An 18,552-nucleotide genomic window follows, 5' to 3' on the forward strand; every position below is an offset into this window, starting at 1 on the left:
CATATTTCATATATTTGATTCAAGTGGGTTATGAACTCCTATTTTTACCCTGTACAGATTGCAGAATCACATCGGTTACACATCCACGTTTTTACATATTGCCATACTAAATATTTGCATTCTGGTAACTGAAGGAGAGTAAACAGAGGAAGAGCCCTGTTAAAAGACAAGCCAAGCAGGGCGCAGTGGTGCATGCCTGTAATCCCATCGACTTGGGAGGCTGAAGCAGGAGGATTGCAAGTTCAAAGCCAGCCTCAGCAACTTAGCAAGGCCCTAAGAAACTCAGCGAGACACTTTCGCTAAATAAAATATAAAAAAGAGCTGGAGATGTTGCTCAATGGTTAAGCACCCCTGGGTTTAATCCCTGCTCCCGGCACCCCACCCTGAAAAAAAGAGACAGGCCAGATGGGTAAAAGATCTTGCTTCAGTTTCAATCTATGGTGGCTTTGTCAATAATTGTCAATTATTGTTCTTATTGGTATCACAGGGGAGCAATCAGGAGCCTTACTGCCACCCAAGATTAACCTTGAATTTTTTGTTTCATTTCTCAGATTAATTTATAAGATATACTTGCAAAAGTCAATTTGTTGGATTTGTTCAATTCAATTCAATAAATTCATTGAGCATTACGATAATTTACACACACCTGGGTTTTGATTATGTTCTCTTATTAACTTGGAAGCTGCAGATCCCCGGGTTCTAGCTTTCTCTTTTTAGACTAATTGAAATAAGGGACATCTATGATAGATTCAAATACAAACCCTCATTGTTTTCTTTGCATTGGTCAAGAGCCAGCCTTTTCTTAGGCATTGAGGATGCAGCAGTAAACATGTTGGAAAAGCTTCCTGTTTCCATGGAATAGAATTAGGTTGCTACAGATTGAATCCAGGATCTGATGCATGCTAGGCAAGTGCTCTACATTCCTCCACCTTTTAAAAATATTAATTTGAAACAGGGCCTAACTTGCCATCAAGTTTGCCTGCCGCAGCCTCCAAATTGAATTTTCAGGTATGGCACATGCCCATCCTAGAATTGGGTCTCTTGATTTCTGGTGTCTTGATTTGCTGTTTCCACTTCACTATGTAAAGTTGAAGGCACATTCTACCATTCTGCAAGTACCTGTCATTACAGCATATACTTACATCTTCCCCACATAACTTATTCATTTATTCAACAAATATTTATTGAGTAGCTTCTATTATCAGACTCTATGTTAAGTGCTAAGCATCCTGATATGAATTAGCTCTCAGGGAGCTCACAGACTTATGGGAGATTTGTACACAAATTTCATGTTAGCGTAACCCAGGAAAAACAAGGTAGCGACATAATACACAACAAGAGCAGATTAACTCCCTCTGGTATGATATTCAAATTTGGATTTAAAGGTTAGCAGAGTCAGGCAACCAAAGATACGAGGAATGGGAATGACACCCTGGAAGGTACAGAGGCAAGAGAGAACCTGGCATGTTCTGAGAACTGGACACTGTCTCATATGGAAGAAACACGAAGAATGAGGTTCAGGAGGCAGGAAATTGATGGGCTTTCTATGTAATGGTGTCTGTCTGTTTTCTTTGGGAAATAAGAGAGACTACATTTTTTTTTTTTTTTTTTTTTTTAGAATGAAGGAGCCAGAGCCCAGGTAGGAACTTTGAAGGGAGACTTAAAAGAGCTCCTGCATTGTTTATAAAATAGGATTTGGACAAAGTTAAAGGAGGTCTATCAATAAAGGAGCGGTTTAAGGGATTTCAGTCCACTCACATGGTAGATCGCCATGTTGTTGGGGGGCAAGGTGGGTGGGGAGAAATGTACTGATATATTCTCATATGAAAAGATCTACAAGATATAAATTGTTTAGTAGGAAAAAAAGCAAGATCGGGACTGTGTGTGCTGATCTGTTTTGTGCAAAAGGCGATAGGAGAAAAATAATATTTCCTTATATGCATAAAATATCTCTGGGAGAATGCACAAGGAACTAATAGCTTTGTCCACAGGTAGAGAAGCTGGATGGCTGGGTGATAAAAATGAATTAAAATGAAATCACTAAAATCTTCTAGATAAAATTTTAAGAAGAATAATTTCTAGGAACAATAGAAAATAGGTGCTGGGTGAAGTGGTACACTCCTGTAATCCCAATGGCTCTAGAGGCTGAGGCAGGAGGATCTCGAGGTCAAAGCCAGCCTCAGCAAAAGTGAGACACTAAGCAACTCAGTGAGACCCTGACTCTAAATAAAATGCAAAATAGGCCTGGGAGTGTGGCTCAGTGGTTGAGTGCCCCTGATTTCAATACCTGGTACCCCTCCCACACCAAATAAAATTAAACAAAATTTGACTTCATGACTCTGTTCCTTGGAAACCTTGTACTTAAGCCTAAATTGGGTAGGCATAAAAAGAAATATTTCTTTTCATTAGGGGTTCCTAGTTAGAAAAGGTGACTTGGTTGATCATAGGGACTAGAACTAGAAAATATCTGCAGGAAAACCAAGACTGCCCATTTGGCCCTTTATAGTCAGGGTCTCAGCTATGTTCTTTTCACTGTATTAGTCATATTGCTTTGGTTTATAGCAAAGCAGCACCTCAAAAAAGATTCTAATTGTTTTATTGCATTTGTTGGTACCAAACTATTGGAACAAGGTGAGTTAAAAATAGGACTCTACTCTTTGGGATCTAGAAAATTCAAAAGACCCTAATTACCATATTACATTAACAAATAATAAACAACACTGACTTTTGCATGTGTATTGTTGTCTTGGATTCATTATTTTGTATTCACACCCTTTTATCTCCAAAGAAATATTCCAGGTAATCAGCAATAGGCCTATGAAGTGTGGCATATGTGCCAGATAATGTTAGCCAACAGCAATACAAAGACAGCTAAACCATGGTCCCTGTCATCTGGGACCACACAGAGCAGGAGAGAGAGAGAAAGAGAAAATTAGAATAAAATGTGATCTCTTAGAGAGGCATGAACAGAATTCTATGGGAAGTGAGGCAGGGGTCACTTGTCCTGGAAGGCATTAGAATGGTTGCATTGAGGAGAAGTTATGCAAACCAAGTCTTAAATGAAGAGTCAAAGTTGAGGGAGGATAAGAAGGGTTTGGAGCTGGAGGCAAGACTTAGGGGTACAGAACTCCCCTAGCCTTCCAAAGGCTCTGGATTCAATCCCTAGCACTGGGAGGAAAAAAAAAATTAAAAAAAAATGTCTTTGTAGGCAAAGAGGATCCTGTTTGCAAAGGCTCAGAGCCCAAAATAACACCGTGTTCTTGTGGCATCCCGAGAGTTTGATCTGACTCCACCATCAGGTGTTTTCAGGGAGTGGCAAGAATCAGGCTGGAAAAGCAGGTTGGGACAGGGTTATGAAGTATCTCATGTGTCTGTTAACAAGTTCAGACTTTGTCATGCCAGCAGAATACCATGTCTCAACGCAATGAGAAGGTCTGTCGTTGCTGTCCAACCCCTTTCAGGTAGGCTGTCCTTCCCTCAGCCTCCATAGTTTTGTTAGCTGCAGAACGATGATCAGGAAGGCAGTTTGCAAATTTGGCATTACCTTCTCCATTCTTCCTTTGTTTTCTTCCTCTGCATCTAGTTACTAGTATCTGTGACCATTCTGTCATAAGCTCTTTGGTCTCAAATGACCCATTGAAGCTGCACTTACCTGTTAAGGACTTTGGATACACTGTCTTGTTCAATCCTGAAAACTGCCCTGCGAGGTTGTGTTCTCATAGGGTTCTCAGTAACAAACAGCAGGTAACTTAAGCAGAAAAAGAGTTTATAGGATGCTGTCAGGCAATCTCAGCAAAGTGGAGGGAGCCAAGAAAAGAAGCAGAGCACAGAGTTAAGATTCCATCTCAGGAACAACTACCCAGGACAGTTGTTATGCCCAGGACATAACAACTGCTATGTTTCTGGACCCTCCTGCCCACCACAGAGCCTTTCTCAGTTTCAAACTGACCATAGTACCTTTGCATGTTTACCCCCAAGTACAGAGAGGTGGTATCAACTGACCTGGCCTTGCTGCCTGAGGCAGACAGAGGAATGGCTTGATTCACTCAGAAAGGATGTTCAGATAACAGAAAACAGAAACTGACAAATTCTCACTCATGTACTATTATTTTATGCATTTTTGTGGATAAGGGAATAGATTTAGAGTAGGTAGGTTAGTTACCCAAGTAACACAGATAGCCAGGACTGGAGTCCAAGTCACTTTGTCTGCAAAGCCCACGCCATTATGCAATCAACTGCATTCTCTTCTCTAACCCACTCTGGCTACATTTCCCACCCACGTGCTAGTCCAGCTCCCATCACCTCGTTTGCATTACTGCCTCCTACCTGGTCTCCCTGATTTGTGCTCCCCCATCTCAGTTCATTCCCTACCCAGTTGCTAAGATAATATTTTTCCGGTACCATCTATTTCATGTCAGTCTCTTGTTCAAAAAAATCTGTGACTCATACCTTCAAGAACCTGCCCTGACTAATAACCTTCTGTGCTGATCACTCACTCAGTAATCAGTCAGATAATGCTGCTGTTATGCCGTCACAGATGTGCAACTTATACTATACTATCTTACACTCATTAATAGTCTCTAGTGGCACATTTATATGTGACTTCACCCAGGTCATAGAGCCCGTCTTCTGCTGCTTTTGCAGCTGTTATGGCAAATAGTAGCATTTGACACTGTGACTGTCTTCTCTCCAAATGCCAAGAATTTTTGGATGATGATGATGTTGATGATGATGATTTTGGTACCAGGGATTGAACCCAGGGGCACTTAACCAGTTAGTTACATCCCAAACCTTTTTATTATTTTATTTTGAGACAGGGTCTTACTATGGTGCTTAGTGCCTTGCAAAGTTGCTGAGACTGGCTTTGAACTTGCAATCCTTCTGTCTCAGCCTCCCTGAGCCACTGGGATTATAGACATGCATCACCATGCCCGGCTCATCTATGTATCTATATATCCATATATATGTCTCCACATTTTTTTTTTTTGATACCAGGGATTGAACTCAGGAGCACTTGACCACTGAACCACATCCCCAGCCCTATTTTGTATTATATTTAGAGACAGGGTCTCACTGACTTGCTAAATTGCTGAAGCTGGCTTGGAACTCATGATCCTCCTGCCTCAGCCTCCAGAGCCATGGGGATTACAGACATGTGTGCCATGGTGACCGGTGGCTCATCAATATTATTAATATTATCAATATTATTATTTACAGAGCACTTCTCCTTGCTAATTCATTATTAGTTTCCTTAAAATTGCCCAATTGCTTCTTGTGTTTCTCTGTCATATTCATCACACCCTAATAAGAGTAAGTGTATTAAAAAATTGATATTGATAATAATTTTGTTTCATGTTTTAGGAATGTTTGATTCTTTACCCTTAGACATTGTTAATTGAGCAGAGGAAAAGTGGTATGCTTTTCTCAGAGCTGTGAGGTAAGAGGAAATAGTACGTAGAATATGCTCCCCTGTTATTGTTTAGATCTTAAAATATCCCCCAAAGGCTATATGCTTGATCCCCAACTGATGGCGCTGTTGGAAGGTAGCAGAAACATTATTAGGATGTGGGGCCTAGTTGGAGGAAGTAAGTCACAGGGGGCTTGCTTTTGAAGAATTATGTTGTCCCTGGCCCCTTTTTCTCTCTCTGTCTCTCTCTCCCTTTCTCTCTCTCAGCTTCCCTGCCTCCATGATGTGAGCACCTTTGTTCCACGACATGTTTCCTGCCATGATGTTTTGCCTCATCAAAGGCCCAAAGGAATGGAGCCAAGTGTCCATGCACTGAAGCCTCTGAAACTGTGAGCCAAAACAAATCTTTCTTATTTAAGTTGATTTCCTTAGGCATTTTGTCATAGCAATGAAAGACTAATACGCCCCCCCCCTTCTAATTTGGAATAATAAAAGTAACAAGCATGGAGCTTAATGTGCACTTAAGTGATCTGGTTGACCAAGTTACCAACTTGAGGTTTCTATAAGGAAGCCTCTTGCCTGATTTCTGCCTTTGTATAGCAGAGGGCATTACTGTCAATAATAATGCCCTACATCTTCAAAGACCTTTAAATTCTTCCAAATCCGTACCAAGAGGACCACAACTAGAGAGATGCTATTTTATTTCCCGTCTGTCTATATCCCAGTCTTGAATTTATTTTTTTGAGGACTCTTTCTTGAGTATATGTTGTCAGAAGAGGCCACACATACACACAGTGAACACCACTTGGTAATTAATACCTCCAGGAGAACTAATAAAACCCACAATGTATTCAAGGGATACTTGTATATCCTCTGGTCATTTCATAGGTGCCAAGGATAAAGATAAATATGAAGGGTTTCTGTCCTCACAGAGTTAGCCTTATACCTGATGAGAAAATCTGTCCAACAAGCAGTTGATAAATGATGGGTAAAGGCAATTAATCAAATCTGTCCCAGGTATAAGAATGACACATGGGCCAGGCACAGTGGCACACACCTCTAGTCCCAGCTACTCTGGAGGTTGAGGCAGGAGGATGGCATATTCAAGGCCAGCCTAGGCAACTTAGGAGATTTTGACTCAAAATAAAATAAAAAGGAATGTAACTCAGTGTTAGAGTGCCCCTGGGTTCAATCCCAGGCAGAGGAAAAGAGTGACACATAGGGCAGGGGTGATGGGGGTGCAGCTCAGTGGCAGAGTGGTTCACCTGGCATGTGTGATGTCTCTGGCTTTGATCCTAAAAATAAAAATGAATGACACACAGAAGGGAGTGACCTGTTCTATTTGGGGTGAGAGATCCCAAAAGACTATACAGAAAATGAAATACTTGCGCTGGGACTGAAGGAGCAGTGAGAATTTTCCAGACCTCCTCACACCCTGCATGGGTAAAAGACAGTCCCAGGGCATGGAAATAGAACATTGCCTTACTCAGCTTTTTAGCTGTTGTGACTTAAGGACAACCCGCCCCCCTGCCCCACTGCCCCGGCCCAAGAACAACTGTAAGGGAGAAAAATGTTATTTAAGGGCTCACGGTTTCAGAGGTCTCAGTCCATATACAGCTAGCTCCATCATGGAAGAAGAGTGTGGCACAGGGAGGCAGCTTACATGATGATCAGGAAGCAGAGAGCGAGGCCTCCACTTACCAGATACAAATATATACCTAAAGCCACACCCTAATGCCCACCTCCTCCATCCACTCAGTTAATCCCTATCAGAGGATTAATTCACTGATTGGGTTAAGACTCTCACAGTCCAATCATTTCCCCTCTGAACCTTCCTGCACTGTCTCACATGAGAGAGCTTTTGGGGGACACCTCATGTCCAAACCACAACAATCATGGACAAGAACAGTAAGTAGTTTGGATTCTGGAGTTGCTTGTTCAGCATCCATTCTCTCTTCCCCTCCCAGTTTCCCATCCAGAGAGTTTAGTATAACTGACCTCATTCCCAGTGTCAGGATGGGCCCTGATTGGCCTCAGCTAGTCAGCGTTGTAAACCATTCTCTTTGCCACAGCTGGTTCTCAGAGTTCATGTCCTTGGGGACTAAAGCAAATTAGCCATGGTTTGCTCAGGAATATTAGTTCAGGGCTGGGTGTGTCCAATCAGAAAGAAGCTAGGGCTTTGGTTTGGGGAAGAGACAGGCTAACTGCTATTGGATGTGGAAGAGAAAGCATGGAACCCCCAAGAGCTGCTGCTTTTCATTTTGTTAACACAAGGGAAGCTAAACAGATGAGAAAGATGTCACAGAGCTTAGGGGACTGCCAAGAAATGGAGCCGATGACCTGACCAAACTCTGATGAAGTGGCTGCTGGTCTTCCCTTCTTAAACCATCAAATAGAATGACTTGCAACTAATTCATTCTACTCGGTGCCATGTCACCGATGCAGGGTAGAAGGTGGGGAATGGGACTGCAGAGGGGACTGTGGGCCAGATGATGAGTGTTCTAGAGACATGGAAAGCTCTTGAAGGCTTTTAGGTCATGTTAGGAAGTAACATACTCTCACATGGTTTTAGAAAGATAACTCTAGTAGTCATGAGGATGGCTTGGAGGGAGCAGGGCTGGGGACAGTGAGTAATCCTTTCCCTTTGGCACCACTCTCAAGAGTTCTACTTCTAGCTCTTTTTTTTTTTTTTTTTGCACCAACATCAAAGGGAATTATCTTTTTTTAAAAAAAAATCAATTCATGAATATATGCTATAGGATATGAATCTTTTTTGGATTTTTTTTTACCCTGGAAGGAAAGATGTATGTTTTAGAATCCCATGGACTTTTACTGGGATTTAATGTAAAAGCTCAAAGTTTGCAGTATATTACCTGATCACTAATAATATCTTGGCCTATTTCTAGTTATCTGTAGGAATCAGAATTTGTTCTATACTCTAGCCGAATTCTTTTTCCTTACTTGTCAATACTGTTCTTTTTTTTCCCCTAATTGTTTTATAGGGTTTTGTTTGTTTGTTTGTTGTTTTTGCCCCCACCCCTATCCCAAGACACAATGGCAATTACAGAAAAAATATATATAACATTAAATCCTTCAGCACAAAAACCCCTTTTCCTTTGGTATTTGCTGCTCTTGAGGGAGATTAATCTGATCCTAACCAATTTTACTCAAGAGGAGGCATCTTTGGTAACAAACATTAGTCCTGATCTCTTCTACCTCTGTATGATCTGCAAGTAAATTCTATTGATATGAGAAACACAGATAAATGACTCTACTTTATTTCTCTGGAATCTGTTCTGCAAAGATCCTAAGATTCGGTCTGTCCACATATTTGTCGTTAGTGAGCTCCCTCTTCATGCCCTGTGCTGTACTTGACCCAAGGGAAGTCCAATAGGAGGAGAAAGATGGGTCTCTATTTATAAGGCGTTTATAACATGGAGTCTGAGGATGAAAAATGACTTTCCTAAAATCATGTTGTAAGATCTAAGCATATACAGTGACAGCTGGCTCATCTGTAGGATGGCTATGCTGTGTTGACTTTTGAAGCTTATGAAAAGTTTACAAAAACTGTCATCAGATATATCCAAAGAATTCTGGATGCTATTCTCTCAGGACTCCAGTGATAACATTAGAATTTTGGTCATTAACCTCTCTGGCCTTCAATTCTGGTCCTAGATGAGAAAGATGAGCTCGTTTTTGGTTCAATGAACCATTTATCTCCCTCATGTGTACAATTTTAGTGTAAAATTGAACAAAAACCAGGAACTTGTTGAAAAATATGTTATCCTCAAAAGTTGTCATAAAATTCGAGTTATCCATTTCTTAGTCAAGCAACTGCAGGTATATTTGTTTGCTTCCAAATGAATAAATCATTTTGCTGAAATGACAATATATCTCACACACCCCTCCCATTTAACTATTCATATGGGCAATCTTTATTCTCCTTAGGTCCCAGTTAGTTCCTTCATACTTTCTATTAACCATTGTTGATGCAGAACACTTATAGCAGCCCTGACCAAAAAATTAGGCACTACAAACTCAGCATAAACCTGACCTTGTTTTTAAACCAAATGCTTGTCACACTAACTCTTCCTCTTTGCTTGCTCATTGTGCAATAGAGCCTGAGGCCCTCAAACTTGAGAAACAACTGCTTTGAGCTCTGCCCTTGACTTCACAAGAGCTGTTAATCTTATCCAGCACCCAGCATACTCGCTGGCACATAGTAGGCCTTGAACAAATATTTGTGTGTGGGGGAAACATGAGAGTGAATAAAGATAATGTTTATGGCATGATGAGTCAATTTGAGTTTCCTTGAACTAGACCAAGGACTTGAATAGATATAAGACCCTTGAATGGCAAAATGAGAAGTGGAGGTTTGCGGTCATGCTTTCAGTTAACCAACATTTTTTAAAGCCACTATGTTCTAGGAATAATAGATTCCCTTCCTCTTGACCAAACACACCTGGGTCTTCCCAGCTCTGTGTGTCTAAGAAGCAGGCCTCATGGGCCTCAGTCTTTGCCTCTCACTTCAGCCCACTTCAGGAAATGGTATATGGGAGGGTCTGTAGTAATATGAAAGTTGCTAGTAACGGGAAAGAAAAACAAAGAAGGAACAGAAATGAAAACTCCCTTTCTTCCTTCCCTCTTTTTGTTCACTATTTCACACTACTGCCCTTTCCTTAAGGTTGGTTCTCACTCTCACTTTATTCTACCCTGATCTGCTAGTTCTTCTGCAGAAAATTCTAGGACAGTTGGTTTTATGATTTTTCCCTCCCCCAGAACTTGTGATCGAACACTCAGGGCCTTGTGCACACCAGACATGTACTCTACCTCTGATCTGCATCCTTAGCCCCTCCTCTGAAATTTAAATAAACCTAATTCTCATTCATTGATGGTGGGAATGCAAAATGGTTCACATGCTTTGGAAGATAGTTTGGCAGTTTCTTATAAAACGGAACACGTTCAGTCTGACTGAACATCCAGCAGCTATGTTCCTTGGTATTTACTTGAATGAGCTGAAATCTTATGTCTGTACAAAAGCCTGCACATGCATGTTTATAATTACTTTATTCCTAGTTGTTAAGACTTGGAAGCAACTAAGATGTCCTTCAGGATGCAAATGGATAAATAAATTGTGATATATCCAGACAATTGGAATACTATTCAGTACTAAAAAGAAGTGAACTATCAAGCCATGAGAAAAAATGAAGGAAGCTGGGTGTGCTGGTGAACACCTGTAATCCCAGGGGCTCAGGAAACTGAGGCAGGAGGATAACAAGTTCAAGGCCAGCCTTGTCTTACAACTTAGTGAGACTCTGCCTCAAAATACAAATAAAAAATAAAAAAGGGCCTTGGATGCAACTCAGTGGCAGAGTGTCTGCCTAGCATCCATAAAACCCTGTGTTCAATCCCCAGTACTGCTAAATAAAGAAATAATTTAAAAAGTAATGTACATTTAAAAAAAATGGAGCTGGGAGTGTTTAGCTCAGTGGTAGTGTGTGTTTAGCATACTCAAAATTCTGGGTTCAATCCCCAACACCAAAAATAAATAAATATAAAGAAAGAAAGAGAGAGAAAGAAAAGATAGACCTTATTGCAGTCCTTTGTATGTATGGAGACTATTTTTGGCACACACTTGCCTGATTTAGGGAGAGTGGGGAAGACTGAGGAAGATTAAGAGAAAAACCTAGCAAAAAATTTGTGCCATCTTTCAGCACAAGTGAGGAGAGGAAAAACCACAAGCCAGTGTTTTGTTACTCTATGGGCAAAAGAAAAGAAATGCTGGTCTGGTTGGGAACACTTACTAACAATAGTAGAGAAGCAAGCAGTTTGGCTAGTACTCTCCAAAGTGGCAAAGAAGGAAATGAGAGATAATGTGCCACGCTTGGAGGCCACACCCTTCATACTGCTGCTGGTCACTCATTCTTCCTGCGCCCTTCAGTGGATTTTTCAGGGTTGTGGTTCTCAGACTAAGCATGAAAGTCATGTGTTAAACTCACATGGAAATACATTATTTAAAAAATCAGGTTCTCAAGCTAAGCTCCCAGAAGACTGAATTCAATAGTTCAGGGAGTGGATACAGAAATCTGCATTTTCAAAAAGTCCCCAGGCATTGTGGTATGAAGCCAGACTTCAGAACCATAAAAACCTTGTTTGCCAAGGGAGCCCATGTGACTGCTGCCAAGAAGGGAATGGGAAAGGAGGAGGAAGACAAAATGGAAAGATGTTTTCTGATGTTCCTGGTTGTAACTAAAAGATATTCTTCCAGGGAAACAGTATTCATTAGGTAGTTATATACCAAGGGGCTGTTGGTTCTGTACTGCAGGGATTTTGTGAGATGTTTGAGAGCTACCAACACACACTTGAGTCAGCAAGAATAGTCACTCAAGTTTAAAACAGTGAATTCTTAAAAAATAGCCTACAAATACAGCTGGAGGTTGCCTATAGTTCCCCATTCTTGGATATGGTCTGGCCCGGACTTGTGACCCAGTTCTGATGATTAGATCCCTTGTATTGGGATGAACTTGTGTCATCCCCAACCCTTTTCTTTGGTCTCCTACTGTGGTACTCTTCTAGTTCCTTTTCACCTTTTCTTTCTTCTTTTGGATACTTGCCAGACACTGGGTTTCTTCTGTCAAAAGAATGATCTTATTTATGCTTTACAACAGCTCTGTAAGATTGGTGCTGTGATTATCCACAGCTACAGATGAAGAAGAGGGGGTTCCAAGAGATTAAGCGATTTGCTGCAGGGCACCCTGTTAAGTGCTCTCCTCCTACCTTGTACCCTGGGCTCAGAACACCAGTTCCTTCAGCCCCAGGGCCCTGCACTGCTTTCTTAAGTTGTCACCACACATGTTTGAGTCTTGCTCTTGAACCTCAGCCTGGAGGTTGGTGCACAGCTGTCTGTCAGATGTTTTTCTTTTGCTGACTAAAGGAACACCTCTCAGGGTCTCAGGATACTATCTGCTCCTAGATTCCTCTTCTTGTGGGTTTTATCAGATGATGTCAGGAGCCCAGGAGCCCTATGCAGCCTTCTATTGCCAGACTAGGTTGCTGCAGAGACACCAGAAAAATGCATGCTGTTTACTACTAGAAAGGTCTTTGGAGTCTGTTGTGAGTTTTCTCTCCCTGACTCATATTCTTCCCTAATTAGCCTTCCAAGGGTGAGGAGTCTATCTAAAAGAAGTTACCTTAGTCCAATTATTAAGAATAATCCCCTTAATCCACCTCCTACCTCAAAGCTCCATCCACCACTGGAGCAGCAGCACATCCCCCCTCCCCCTTTCTGTTACCTAAATTAGAGGAGTCCAAACTGTGGCTTGTGTAACTGGTCTGTGAGAACTTTCTTGCTGTACTTGGACAAGCATCATTAGGGTAAACATTTCCAGATCCAGGTTCTCTTCCCTAAAATCTATTTGTGTGAGGATGGGCCAATGTTTGCATCACACATTTTTCCCATTTCATATCTTTTTTTTTTTTTTTTTTTGTACCAGAGATTGAACTCAGAGGCACTCAACCACTGAGCCACATCCCCAGCCCTATTTTATATTATATTTAGAGACAGGGACTCATTGAGTTCCTTAGGGCTAATTTGCTAATTTGCTAACACTGGCTTGGAACTTGCGATCCTTCCACCTCAGCCTCCCAGGCCACTGGGATTACAGGCATGAGCCACCACCCCAGTCCATTTCATATCCTTTACCCACTCTAAAATGTACTCTGATGCTTTGCTCTAGGTTAGAGAAGAAAGCTTCCTCAGCAACAACAACAAAATACTAAAATGTTGATTTGGGGAAAATTTTTATGCTTAATGAGGCAACTTATCCTATAGAGCTTTCTGATGTTTTAGTCTTTTAGCTTTTCTATTAAGGGTATTTTGGCTCTCCTTGAGATGTTTTGAATTTAAAAATAAAGGAGAGTGGTAGAAGTAATGATAATTTTTGTTTAATGATTTTGCCTCTTCTATTATCAAAGATTGCATCATCTGGAAGGAGAGAACTATGAAAGCAAAAGGAAGTGACCTGCGATTAGAAGATGACATGCTCAAACATCTTTTCTCATGCATTTTACAATTTTTTTCTTTTTATATATGACAGTAGAATTATTTTGCAAATCATACATATATAATGTATAACTTATTCTTTTTAGGACCCCACTCTTTTGTGGTTGTACATGATGCAGAGTTACCCTAATCCAATTTTTTTTCTTGGTGCTGGGAATTGCTTGTGTACCATAGGCAAGCCTTCTACTACTGAGCTGTCCTCCCAGCCCTTTTTGCATATTTAAACTGAGCAGCCTTTTCAGTTACTCTCAATACTTGTCCCTAGTATGAGTCCTTAACTAGAAAGAAAAAGACTGCAGAGAAACTCAAGTAGACAAAATTAATTCTTCTAATTATTTTCTGTACAACAAGAATATTTTCTGGTACTACCAAGTTTGCAAAGTACACTGAAAAACACCCACTGTTAAACTTATTTTTTTCAGATTTAGTTACTGTTATTCAGTAAGATGGTTAGAAACTGTTCATCAAATCTTAAAAGATAGATTTCATTATTTTTTATAATATTTCTCAAAATGTAGATTAAAATTTATTTGAATAGAAAAATGAAGGCAGAATTTTTTTGACAAAGTCTAATTTACCTGATTGACTTGACAATATAGCTTGATAATTAGGCTACATGCTACACTTTTTCCATAAAAATCTACAGCTCTAACATTTGGAGAAAAATTTATAGAGATATGTAATAAGATATAAACATTTTATTTAAAAATGCAAATTTACCCATTTATTTGAATTTAAAAGTCTAAATTTTCAATTTCCCCCTCAATATATAGGACTAAACAAAGTGCCTCTAACTGAAAGAATGGCATGTAAAAGGAATAGTAATATAGTTTTGTACAAGTCTCAGAGATTGAGAAAATTACTCACTTTATGGATTGTATAAAAAATTCTTCCACAGGATAAGATCATAGCACCTTGATTTTAAAACATCATTGATTTTTAAAACAGCAGAGGGGGAAAATAGCAATAATAAAATATTAAACAGTAAAATACATTACTAAAAGAAACCCATAATTGCTGAAAAATATAATAATAATAATAAATATCATTAAAAATCCTTCCACAATTCAAGTATTTTCCAGTATTTTACTTTCAATAAAATTGATGGAAATGTATCAGTTAGCCATCAAAAATAGGTTTGGATAATAGACACCATAATTCACATAGCATAATTTTCACCATTTAAAAGTGTATAATCTAGTGACTTTTAGTATATTCAGAGTTGTGCAACTACCACAATCAATTTTAGAACATTCGTTTCATCCCTATAAATTGCTGGTATCCCTTAGCCAAGATCCTCAACCCTCTTTATCCCCACCCCCTACACACACACACACACACACACTGGCAACTGCTAACCTGATTTCTGTCCCTGTAGATATGCCTATTCTATAAATCCTTTAAGACTGGTTTCTTAGCATATTGTTTTCAAGGTTCATCTAGGTGGAGCATGTTATCAATTTTTTTTCATTCTACTTTTTTTTTGTTGTTGTTGAGTAATACTCCCATTGTACGGATATATCACATTTTATCAATTGACACATTTGGGTTTCATCAATTTCTTGGCTATCAGGAATAAGGCGGCTATCATGAATAATATTCATGTTCAGGTTTTTGTATGAACCCAACTTTTCATTTTTCTTGGGTATATACCTAGAAGTGAAATTGCTGGGTCATATGGTAACACTATTATTAACCGTTTGAAGAAATGTGAAATTGTTTTCCAAAGAGGTTGCATCATTTTACATTTCTAACTGCAGTGTATAATGGAGATCCAATTTCTCTACATCCCTGTCAACATGTTATCTGTATTCATTCTTATACTGTTCTGATGAAATCACAGCTGTCCATTTTTTGTGGAGAAAACTAAAAAGGCTGGATTGCTTCGGAATGGGAAGACAAGGCTAAGAGCAGAGAGGTCTGAGTTCAAGTCATAGGGCAGGGCGGGGCTAAAGTAACCTTGGCCTAGCCTTTTAGCTTTCTAATAAAAAGAGGAGCCTGACACTTCAGATGGTCTCTAAGCTCTAAGATGCCTGTAGGAGAAAGTCTCTTTTCCTACCCTTAGTGCACCATTAAGTCGGGCAGCAGCCTGACTCAGGGAGTAGCGACGTCCTGCTCAATTAGGACTGCCCTTTACTTTCCAACCTTGGAGGCCAGTCCAAAGCTGAATTGGCCAATAGCTCCGGAGAAGCCGAGCTCCCTAGGCCCAGATCACTGAGAAGTGGATGACAGGTCATTCCAGGACAGGGAAGAGGAGGCTCCAAGAACTACAACTCCCAGGAGTCCGTGGGGGTGCTACCCAGATGCCTGAGCCAGGTGCCCGCTAGGAGCACTAAGCAGCCACCCCGCCGGGCTTCATTGTTAAGACCACTGAGCCAGGTAACCCGAGCGCATGCCTAGTCACATCCCAACTAGCGCGGCTTCTTTCCTTCCTTCAGGCCTCTTCTTTTCCGGTCCTGCAGAAGCGCTATTACCCGTTCCACTTCCGCCCCCTTGTCAGGACATGTGGAGAGGGCGGGGACTCTGGCAAGCGCGTTGTCAGGGGTGTGTACACGCGCGTTCACGGGCGATTTAAGAGGGAGGGGACTAAACTTTGGGTGTGGAAGGTTTGAGACCGCGGTGAACGGACAACGCATGCGTCGGAGCAGTGCTGCCAAGCTCCAGGAATTGGAAAGGGGCGGGGCGGAAATGCGCTGTTGGGCTGACGCTTGCGCATTGGTCACCAGTGTCCCGCCTCCTTTTACAGTTTTCCCCTCCTCCTACCCATCCTCCCGGAAGTGGAGCCGCCCTCGCGCCCACCAGCGGCCACCTCTGCGGCAGACCCCGCCCCCTGCCCCGCCCCCTGGCTCTCCGCCTCCTCTTCTGGTGGTGGCGCCCGGTGGCATCCCGGGTGGTGGCGGTTTTGGTGCCCGAAGCCGGGAGCGCAGAGTCGTTCCCGGGCGAGGCAGCCAGGCTATGATTGCGGGTCCCCGGCATCCCGCTCCGGCCAGCCAGCGTCCCTGTCTCAGCCTGTGCCCGTGCCCGAGCGATTTCCTCAGCCCGGCCCCGAGGCGCGGTTGTTGGCGGCGCCCCTGGCGCGCCCCCTCCTCCGATGGCGGCGGAAATCCAGCCCAAGCCGCTGACCCGCAAGCCGATCCTGCTGCAGCGGGTCGAGGGGTCTCAAGAGGTGGTGAATATGGCTGTGATCGTGCCCAAAGAGGAGGGCGTCATCAGTGTCTCAGAGGACAGGTACGGACTGCTGCCACTTGGTCGCGAGGAAGGCGGGACGGGCCGGCGGTCCCCGAGCGCGCGTGCCTCCACGTCGGCGCGAGTGTAGACAAGCTTTTCCAAGTTTTATTATAATACGCATCCTTATAGTGCCTGTGTCCACCCATAAGCTGCTGCATCTGCGTGGCTCCGCGAAGCAGAGACAGGACCCGGTCGTGCGCTCTGGCCTCATCAGCGGCCCGGTGGAGCTTGGGGGATCCGGGATGACCCTTGAGCTAACGGTGCGCCAGACACCGGACCTTGCTGCAGCTCTGGGCACGGGTGGGTTAGAGAGAGAAGCCGCCGGGGCCTGCAGGTGTGTGCCTGGGGAGGATGCTCCGAGCCGCCACCACAAGATAAACTGAAGATTTGGGAGTTGTTCTCTGGTACAGTTCTTAGGGCCCCAAACTGAGAAAGCAAATGCCAGTGCTTTCTCCTAGACATTCTCCCCTAATCCATACTTCCCGGACATCTTACCCTGAATTCAGGGAATATTCTAAGTTGTGGAAAGAGTAACTTTGGGCTTCTGCGTGGTGCCTGCTCTCCTCTTATCTCGTCTAGCTTAAGGGGAAGCGCCTAGAACTTGCTGAGGACCACTGCTGCAAATAGCTTTTTGAGTTCCTTCCCTTTGCTTGCTTCCTTTATTTTTGCTTAATTTTGCTTAATTTGCAGAAGTGGAGCTGGTTGTTATGCCTTCATTAGACTCCTTTAAGTTAATCCCTTTAGTATGCAGAAATGAGGCTGAGGAAGGTAATTTCCAGAGGAATGCTGCTAGAATATTATAGTTATGGTAATGTATCTGGAAGTGTTACTCAGGATGATATCTCAAGCATTCTAAAAATGTAACTTTGTAGAGATACAGGCAAGCATTTTATTTATTTGTTTATTTTTGTACCTTAAAACAGTAGTTAGGTCTTCTTAATAGAAGTTCAAATTGTGCTGATGTAGAGAAAATTTCTCCCATGGTGGCTTCTGCAGTTGCACAGGTAAAGCAATAGTGTTCATTACTCTCTTTATGTTGATTTCAGCACTGTGTTTATAATGTGGCCTTAAAACTTTTGCTTGATAGATATGTTATATCTAGGTAAACTCACATGTGTATTAGACATCCTAGTTTTCATCATGCCTCATACAAATGGCAGCTGACTCATTTTCCATGAATATCCAGTGGAAAACATTATAAACATACAGTCTGCAATGAATAGAAAAAATTCAGTGGCTGACTGGAATACATGATATAGGAGCCTTTTAAAATTCACAAACAAGTCTTAATAAGAATATCTAGTTTTTCCAGAGGGGCAGAATTCTATTAAAAGAGATTGCTTCTGGACCTGGAAATTCTCTCATAGAACTATTTTATGGAATACATTCAATAAAATATATTGATATATTATATTTTTATATTTATATTTTTAATCTCACTATAGATTAAATTGATCAATTTCTAACTACTGTAAGAAAATTCTAAGTAAATTCATTGAAATGAGTATGAGAAGGAGAAAAGTAGTTAAATCTAAGCTCCTTTAATACTAGTTTTGAAACTTTTGATTTCCATTCCACTGCATTTACCTTGAAAGAAATAGCTTTAATGGTGTATATTTCAAAGAGTTTGGAGAAGCTAAAATTGATCTATATTCTTGCTTTTCAAAATCCACTGTTAATGTCACCTGATATAATACTAAAGATATGAAGCTAGAATATTAATGTTCATGAAAACCTATAAATCCATGACCATATCTACTTCAGCTGGTAAATAGTCATCTTCATACTTGAATTATAAGGTTAAGCTACAAATAATGTCCTATACCTGAACACTGAATGTCTTATAAGTTCTTAC

General features: G+C 41.4%; 1 protein-coding gene across 4 annotated transcripts in view; it reads left to right on the plus strand.

Annotated features, from left to right (window-relative positions):
* Nucleotides 1-18,552, plus strand: part of Wdfy2 (WD repeat and FYVE domain containing 2) — a 252,580-nt gene that overhangs the window by 76,664 nt on the left and 157,364 nt on the right. The window contains exon 1 of one of the 4 annotated variants that reach the window (XM_078016063.1): nt 5,744-5,796. The exons of 1 other annotated variant lie outside the window; for it this stretch is intronic. In XM_078016063.1, coding sequence (XP_077872189.1) covers nt 5,759-5,796 — 38 coding nt within the window. In that variant the 5' untranslated portion in view covers nt 5,744-5,758. Of the gene's footprint in view, nt 1-5,743; nt 5,797-15,802; nt 15,849-16,302; nt 16,698-18,552 lie in introns of those variants that run through there. 2 more of the 4 variants (XM_078016065.1, XM_005330216.5) reach the window with 2 other exon arrangements.

This window comes from Ictidomys tridecemlineatus, chromosome 6, assembly GCF_052094955.1.
Source record: "Ictidomys tridecemlineatus isolate mIctTri1 chromosome 6, mIctTri1.hap1, whole genome shotgun sequence".
In the NCBI taxonomy this organism is placed as follows: Eukaryota; Metazoa; Chordata; class Mammalia; order Rodentia; family Sciuridae; genus Ictidomys; species Ictidomys tridecemlineatus.